General features: G+C 34.1%; 2 protein-coding genes across 3 annotated transcripts; both read left to right on the top strand.

Moving 5' to 3' along the window:
• LOC18604655 (transcription factor bHLH47) lies at positions 2,110–4,689 on the top strand. Of its 2 annotated transcripts, none has more exons than XM_007037242.2 (5): positions 2,110–2,261; positions 2,875–2,977; positions 3,575–3,690; positions 3,885–4,012; positions 4,124–4,689. In XM_007037242.2, exons 2-5 carry the CDS (start codon positions 2,910–2,912, stop codon positions 4,562–4,564), a joined length of 753 nt encoding a protein of 250 aa, XP_007037304.1. In that variant the 5' UTR covers positions 2,110–2,261; positions 2,875–2,909; the 3' UTR covers positions 4,565–4,689. The 2 variants fall into 2 exon arrangements, with proteins under 2 accessions (XP_007037304.1, XP_007037305.1); XM_007037243.2 differs by having other exon boundaries at positions 2,860–2,977.
• Positions 4,873–7,647, top strand: LOC18604654 (HVA22-like protein a). The gene is made up of 5 exons (XM_007037241.2): positions 4,873–5,388; positions 5,733–5,759; positions 5,886–6,008; positions 6,788–7,031; positions 7,246–7,647. Exons 1-5 carry the CDS (start codon positions 5,327–5,329, stop codon positions 7,300–7,302), a joined length of 513 nt encoding a protein of 170 aa, XP_007037303.1. The 5' UTR covers positions 4,873–5,326; the 3' UTR covers positions 7,303–7,647.

Below are 8,003 nucleotides of genomic sequence, written 5' to 3'. Positions count from 1 at the left end.
CCCCAACAAGTTAGCCTTTTGAGGAGAGCTAATGGCTCCATGACAAATGATTTTAGAACGGACTTGACCTAAACCTACGCCAAGCACCTCCGCATGCAGACAAGTAGGTGACTATTGTTGACAGGAGCACCATTGAATTGGGGTGGGAAAGATTGTTGTTCTGTCAAGTGTTTCACAAGAACTAGAAAAGGTGTTTCAATTCTATATCAAGCGGGGAAGAGATCTTGAATCAAGAAAAGGTAATAATTTCATGACATATGCACCTAATTTAAAAAGATAGAAACAATCTAATCCATAATTATTTGAATCGGACTAGACAACAATTCATTGACTACTTTAAGTCATCAGGTTAATAGTTCAATCATTGGATTATTCAGGTCAATATTGGATTAATAAGAATATTTTAAAATATTATGAATAATATTATATATTATGCAAATATTCTACATCACTATATAAATGATAATTTTGATATAAAAATTAAAAATATTGATTATCATTAAAAAATTACAAAGAAAGTTAAGCTTATAAATATTATTTTTACTTCTTTAGTTTTGTATAATACATTTTCATTTTTTTAATGAAAATGATGAAAAAATAATAATTAATATACAAAAATTAAGTTAAGAATAATTTTTAAAAGTTATTTTAAAAAGTCAATTTTAATTTATCTGAATTTATAAAATCTTATAAGATTACTTATTTTTTCATAAACTTGTCGAGTTAGTGTGAACTCTTTTGAGTCAATTGCACAAATATTCCAATTACAAATTGACCTACATCAAGGATCAAATCATCGGATTGATCGATCGAGTCAAATTGGTTTCTGATAACATTATCTAATCATTTTTACTAACTTTAAAATCCTACAATACAAAAAGAATTTATTTCATTAAAAACATTGAAAAAAAAGAAGAAAATGATAAAAGTCATCAATTAGTAAAAAGTATTAATGTAGTAATTGTATGCCACACTTCAAAGGAAGTTTTTGTATGTTTGTTGAATTGAATTGAATTCTAGTGAAATGAAATAGAAATTGTTTTCCTTTTCCTTATGAGAAAAACAAATTCTTTCTTTGCAATAAATTATTAGATTAGTGTATTCTAACGCATAAATGGTAGTAAGTTTGGTTGGATGGAGAATATAACATGTGTTTCCACAACATGCATAAGTAGCGTAGCACTTCTCATTAATTTAACGAAGTTATTATGTAATCAAACATACTAATATGGACAAAATTTTATTATATAATCTATAATTAACGTTATAATCGGACTTTATATCACAACTCATCCTTCTAATAATATTTTTATATGCATAATAATATAAGAAATATAAAAAATATATATGGGTAAAATACCCTTATTTTTTAAGTTTTGATCGAAATTAAATGGAGATCCATTAGTTTTCAAAATAAATACTTCGCTCAAAAAAATATTTTTTATTAGACATATAAGTTTAGCTGTTAATCAATTGTTAATATTTCTGTCAACTTGCTGATGTGATAAAAATAAAAAATAATTTTACCCTTAATTATTGTTTATAATTACTATTATATTTTTTTTATTTTTTATTAATTAAAAAAAAAGCTCTCCATGTGGGAGCACCGGAGTTCCCCTGGGAAGCCCGATCGGGGCTCCCAAGTGCTCCCAGATGAGGATCTTGATGTTCCCCTTTCTTGATGAGTTAGGGAGTACTGATTGATGCTCCCTATTTTTTTATTTTTTTAAAAATATAATAATAATTTTTTAAATTAATAAAAAAATATTTTAATTTTTTGATAATTTTTGATAATGGTATTTATATTCTTGAAATAAAATGTTTATTTTAAAAATTAGTATATTTTTATGTAATTTTATTCAAAACTTAAAAAGTAAAAGCATTTTAACATATATATATATATATATATATATTACTAAATTGCATTTATTTTTCTTAAATCTCCTCTAAAATAGGAAGCTGAGGTGTGAAGACTGTGATAAGTAAATGGCATGGCACACAGCATAAAGGAACAAGACAAAAGTGAAAGGGAGAAGGGCACGTGTCAAGCCCACGTGTCTTGGTTTAATGCATCATTTGTCAGTTGCTGGCCACGCGTTTCCCTGTGTACTCTTTTCTCCCGCCACACACTCTCTCTCCCCTAAGAAATACTTTTACAAGAGCTTTCCTCATTAACCCCAAAATTTCCTCTCTTTTACACCTTGTCTTAGCAGCTATGTCTCTTTTGGGTCTCTAACAAGTTGCTCTTGAAGTGGGTTTTGGTGGGTCTTTATACTTCTTCTGTTTTTTTTTTTGGTCTTAAATCTTTTATGGCTTTGGTTTTGATCTGGGGTCATTGTTGTTCTTGTTTTATTATTTACTGAGATGGATGATTTTGTGATTCTAAAGTTGCCCTTTTTGATTGATAACAAAATGTTGAAACTCTGTATGAAGCTTATCTGTTTGCTTGATCAAGCTTTTTCCGGTAAATTAGATGGAATTTGAGCCTTTTTATTCTCTTTTTTTTTTTGGGGGGGGGTGGGGGGCGTAAATCAACTTGACTTATGAAGAAAACGGTTTAATTGGGCTGCAAATCAAATGTGTTTGGGTGGGAAAATGCTTCAAGTGGTTAGTTGTGATGTTCTAGGAAACACTTTTTTCGAAAGAGAAGGCAAAATAAAAAAAGAAAAGCAAAGAAATTGTATGGTTTCTGCTAAAAGTTAACTCTTTGATTTGACTACTATTCAAACTCAACTTGCTTGGTTGCAAAGTAATACCCAATTTCTGTAATGCAAACATTTTTTTCCCCTTTCTAATCGGTGGTTGATTTGGTTTCATAAATCATCAATAAAGGGATAAAGAACTTATGAATTGTTATAGTCTTGGTGTTTTTAGGGAATTTCTGGTGGTGTTCAATTTATTGAAATAACATGGGTTCTGAGGCTCCAGCTCCGTTGGTTGAGAAGACAATTGCAGCAGTGGAGACATCTGTAGGCAGGTTAGTCTTTGAAGATCTTAGGAGCTTTGCTTACCTGTCTTCTGTAATTGCTGGATTGTGTCTAAATTTATGGCTTACATTTTCAAACCATATGCTTCAATGTTGTGAGCCCTAACTCATAATGATCATATGCTTAGTCAGTTTAAAAGGGGACAATAGAGAAATGACTGATCGTAGTTTTGAGGCTTTGAACTTATTTAGCAAATTAATACATCAGTGTCTGATATGATTTTCCAGCTGATTTCTGAGTTATTAATCTTTATTTATATTTTAGTTTCAAACCTTTTGATGCTTTTTAGTTGTGCAACTTGCTGCTTGCCCATGCGCCATTCTCTGATGTATGGGATGCGTCAATTCCTTCGCTAAGTGAGCCTTGTGTAGCTAATCTTCCATAATTGTTCTGCATAACTGCATATTTTATTTGGAATAATATTAGATTATCTTGATTTTCTAAGTTTATAGTTTGTTGATGACATATTTATTTAAGCATTTCCAGAAGCATCTGCTTCTGGCTGCAATTAAAATGTGCATATTGAGTGCCTGAATTGTCGAAGAGAGCAGCAAGTTTTTCTTGTCTGAAAACTGTTTTTGATGCAGGTCTTGTGCTCCAAAGACCAAGGGAAAGGTTCCCAGAAGAATTCACAAGGCTGAGAGGGAGAAGCTCAAGCGTGAGCATTTGAATGAGCTCTTCCTTGACCTTGCAAATGCTCTTGGTAACTTAATTTATGCTCCTATTAATTTCCTGTTTCAGCTTATCCGTCTTTAAGACTTAATAGAACTTTGCTTCGATGCTATCAAAGAAGTGATTATCATTAATGATTAGCATTGGTTTTGATTTGTAGGATCAGTCCTTTTTTGAGGTGTTCAGAGATTGTATTATTTCTAACTTAAGGAAATTTCTGTGCAGATCCAAACCAGCCGAACAATGGGAAGGCCTCTATTCTGTGTGAAGCAACTCGACTATTAAAGGACTTGTTTGGTCAAATTGAGACCCTCAAAAAGGAGAATGCTTGTCTATTATCGGAATCTCACTATGTAACACCCCTAAACTTGTCATCGATAATTTTGCTGAATGTAGAAAAAGGGTCCCCTATCTTACTGATGCATGTTTTTGTACAACCACCTGGTCATTGGAAATGTGGACAGGTGAGCATTGAGAAGAATGAGCTGAAGGAGGAGAATTCCACCCTGGAAACTCAAATTCAGAAACTGCAAAGTGAGATAGGGACAAGGGTGGCGCAATCTAAACCTGACTTGAACGAACCTCCTCTTGGCTTTCAGCAATCAGAATTGTCATCGCATTTTCGTGGAGATCGTCCTGGTTTGCCTGCTGTGGAACCTGCTTTGCAACAAGCATCTGCTCTCCTTGTTGTTCCCATTCATCCAGATATCCAGGCCTATCCTGTGCCTGATTCCATGCAACCTACGGCTAACACTAACTCCATTGTTAGCAAACCACATGCTCGGTATCCCACTCCGGCAGATTCATGGCCTTCTCAACTTCTTGGGAAGCAGTCGGCAATTAGGAATGAGTTTGGACTTGATGACATTAGCAGAAGTGGGGATAGAGGCGCAGCTAACTTGTAAATTTTACTTGATGCAAAATTTCCACACCTTTGCGTTGGGTTAAACTAGGATTGCGCCCCTTTGGAAAGCTTGTACATGTGAATGAATTTTGATCAGTCAAATAGTATTTTATCTATGCCATGCGACCCCATAAACTTACAAAAGTAACATTTTCAAGGCATTGAAATAACTGAACATGAAAGAGTTAATGTGACAAATGCTGACTCAAATGTGAAAGTGAGAGTAGTTAATCTGACAACAAAATCAATTACTACCTTTTAGGTGTAACAAAACTGTTTCTGTTTGGCCAAAAATTGAATCAAGGTTAGGTCACCCCTGTGGGCAAAGCCTCACTGAATTCCAAGGCTTTCTGGCTTTTGCTTTCAGAACTTGCCAGACAAGGTAGGGGGAAGTGCCAACTCTGTGATTCCAATTAAAGGAAGTCCCTTGATTGTAATTTCCCTTGGGGGTAGAAAGGGAGAAACGTCAGCCGTCCGTTTTATTCACTGTGAAATATGCTCCGGAAGATCATTACACCACACCGGCATTCTACGCGGAGCAGAGAATAATTATCTTACAACCGGCTACTTCTTTTTATAAGCTTGTCCCCACTTCTCCCTCTGTTTCCTCTGTAATCTGCTTTGTTACACAAAAAACACAAAGGACTTGCACACTCTTGTCACTTCCAAAAACAAAAACACAGCCAAACCCTACTCTTTGTTTAGTTTGAGATCAGACAGCACAAGGAACAAACAAACAAAAAAAGGGCATTGGAGATCACTCATGGGATCTGGGGCTGCAAGTTTTCTTAAGGTTCTTCTCAAGAACTTTGATGTTCTTGCTGGGTAATTCCTCTTTGCTCTTCTTTTTCTCTCTCATCAACTTTACTTTTTTTTTTATTTTTTATTTTTGCTTCAACAAAGAATAAAACACCTAATGGGCAAAGAAGCATCGAAACTTTACCCTTAGTCTCCAGCCATTGTATTTTGTTTCCCTTTTGGGTATGTATTTTGCTATTGCTTTAAGAATATTAAAGGAAACTTATAAATTTAATCAATGAACTAAGTGAAAATCAGATTTTGAGGCTTGGTGTCTACTTTCAATTAATTTGACACATCCAAATTTGTATCTTTAATTTATGATTTTTTTAATATTGTTTGCTAATTTCGTTTTTGGTTTGATTTTTCAGGCCAGTTATTAGTCTTCTGTATCCTCTGTAAGTGTTTTTCATTATTTTTTTTTGGGTTTAATTTGTTTTTGCTTAATGTATTTCAGTAGTTGCCTGAATTTGAGATTTTCTTGGATTGATTTAATTACTCTGTGGTGTTAAATTCGTAAACAGATATGCCTCCGTTAGGGCAATCGAGTCGGAGTCTCGTGCCGATGACAGACAATGGCTTACATATTGGGTTCTCTATTCCATGATTACATTGCTGGAGCTCACCTTTGCCAAAGTTATTGAATGGTAAATTTATTTGCAAATTAATGATCCAGGTTATATCTGCTTTTAGATAGAAAATCTGTGGCTCTAAGACTATCCCTTGTTTTTTTTTTTTGTTTCTTTTTCCGGAATCTGAGTTACTTTCTCCTTTTGTTTTGGGGTGAGAGAGAGAGAGAGAGAGATTGGGGGTAGTGGGGGGGGGGGAGCCTGAATGTTTCATTTCGATTTAAAAACTGTTGTTCTAGTTGGCCAACTCAAAACAATTTGGTTATTAAGCTTATACAATTGGCAGTTTAGGTGACCAGACTTGTTGTATTCTTCAAATTGCTTCTCATCCACCAGAAGAGGCGCTCATTGTTTAATGTAGCTGTTATAGCTTAGCAAGAGTTCAACCGGCTTTCTAACAGGAAACTGATTCCATAGAAAAAGTGGGAACCCATTGTGAAACTAAACGAGATTTTTGTTTTTGAGTACAGAGTCAAGCAAGAAACTAAATCAGACTTGGGTATTTTGAATTTGAAGTTACTCCAAGGTGTTAAATGTTTCTGTCTATTCTTTTTCCTGGTTTAGTTATTCTGGTAGTTCTGCAAGAACCTCCTGATTATTTTATTTCTTTGATGAAGGGATGGCTAATTTATAGGTAAATATGATAGTCTCATGCTTTAATCATGTCAAGGACTCTAAAGAGCATGGAACCTAAACATTTTACAAATACATTTGCACACTAAAGCCTTGATTTGATCTTTATGCACAGATATAGAACCTACTATACTGTGCTGAAACTTTCTAAAACTTCACTGCAGGATTCCCATATGGTCATACACAAAGCTGATTTTTACCTGTTGGCTGGTTATCCCATACTTCAGTGGTGCTGCCTATGTTTATGAGCATTATCTGAGACCTTTCTTTATCAACCCACAACAGACAATTAACATCTGGTATATTCCAAGGAAGAAGGACTTCAGTAAGCCAGACGACATTTTAACTGCTGCGGAGAGATACATTGAAGAGAATGGAACTGAAGCATTTGAGAAGCTCATTCATAGGGTATAGCATCAACCATGATTGGTTCTACTCTGTCATGTACATGCATTTGAGGCTGTCATGTTTGCTCATAGAAGTTTGATTTAGTAGTATCCTTATTTTCAGATTGGACAGTCATTCTTGTTTTATTGATAAGGAAGCAGGCAAGTAACTAATAATAGCTCTTGAAAAATTTTGACAATTGTTTAAGCCTTTTTATTCCTCCCTTGTTTTGCAGGCTGACAAGTCCAGGAGTAGCGGTTACATATATGATGATGATGGCTACCGACATTGATCCTTTATAGCTCCAGTATGTATGTTTTGCTGTGTGTGGAAGAGAAAGTCGCATGTGGTGGTATCATCCGAAAGAGACTTTTGGTTCTTGGGAAGAACTCTGGATGGCTGTGTAATGTTATGTAATTATCTTAGGTTGCTTCTGGAACTTTGTTACGGTGGAGAGTGCAAGTTCCTAAACACTTTTTCATATTTGGCATAGCTTCTGTTGATTCTGGTCGCCCTGCTAGTTTTGACGCTTGTTTTTGCTAGAGTTGCTGGTTTAGTTAACTGTTTGGGATTTGGCAATGCTTTGTGATATCATGGTCACATGAGTTTATTGAAAGATGAAAGTATAGTTTAAAGATGTATTAAGGAAACATATTTATTAATATTTTAGTCGCTAAAGTTTGGGGAAAGTTAGAGCAAAGGAAATGATTAGGCTAAAGCACAATAGAGAAGTGATACCAGTTCAGGAAACAAAGAATTATTGAAGCATTAATCAATTACCCCTTCATAGTTTGGATTTATTCCATGCGGAGGCCTCCTATCCTTCAATTGATCCCCTCTTAATCTCTTCCTTCTCGCTTATGAATATTTATTCATTATTAAAGTTAACAGAATTTTGATTTTTTTTTGTGAAATTTTAAAAAATACCATCAAATTAAAAAAAATATTTTTTAATAAAAAAGCTAAAAAAATTATTTTTTTTTTTTTTTAAAT

Source organism: Theobroma cacao, chromosome 3 (genome assembly GCF_000208745.1).
Source record: "Theobroma cacao cultivar B97-61/B2 chromosome 3, Criollo_cocoa_genome_V2, whole genome shotgun sequence".
NCBI lineage: Eukaryota > Viridiplantae > Streptophyta > Magnoliopsida > Malvales > Malvaceae > Theobroma > Theobroma cacao.
This window is presented reverse-complemented; position numbering and strand designations above follow the sequence as displayed.

Excerpts from the sequence above, each read along its gene's own strand:
- LOC18604654 (XM_007037241.2), top strand. The coding sequence starts at position 5,327 with ATGGGATCTGGGGCTGCAAGTTTTCTTAAGGTTCTTCTCAAGAACTTT. Across the intron at positions 5,389-5,732 it reads AACTTTGATGTTCTTGCTGG|GCCAGTTATTAGTCTTCTGT; the intron begins GTAATTCCTCTT and ends TTGATTTTTCAG. Across the intron at positions 6,009-6,787 it reads TTTGCCAAAGTTATTGAATG|GATTCCCATATGGTCATACA; the intron begins GTAAATTTATTT and ends ACTTCACTGCAG.
- LOC18604655 (XM_007037242.2), top strand. The coding sequence starts at position 2,910 with ATGGGTTCTGAGGCTCCAGCTCCGTTGGTTGAGAAGACAATTGCAGCA. Across the intron at positions 3,691-3,884 it reads TGACCTTGCAAATGCTCTTG|ATCCAAACCAGCCGAACAAT; the intron begins GTAACTTAATTT and ends ATTTCTGTGCAG. Across the intron at positions 4,013-4,123 it reads TATTATCGGAATCTCACTAT|GTGAGCATTGAGAAGAATGA; the intron begins GTAACACCCCTA and ends AAATGTGGACAG.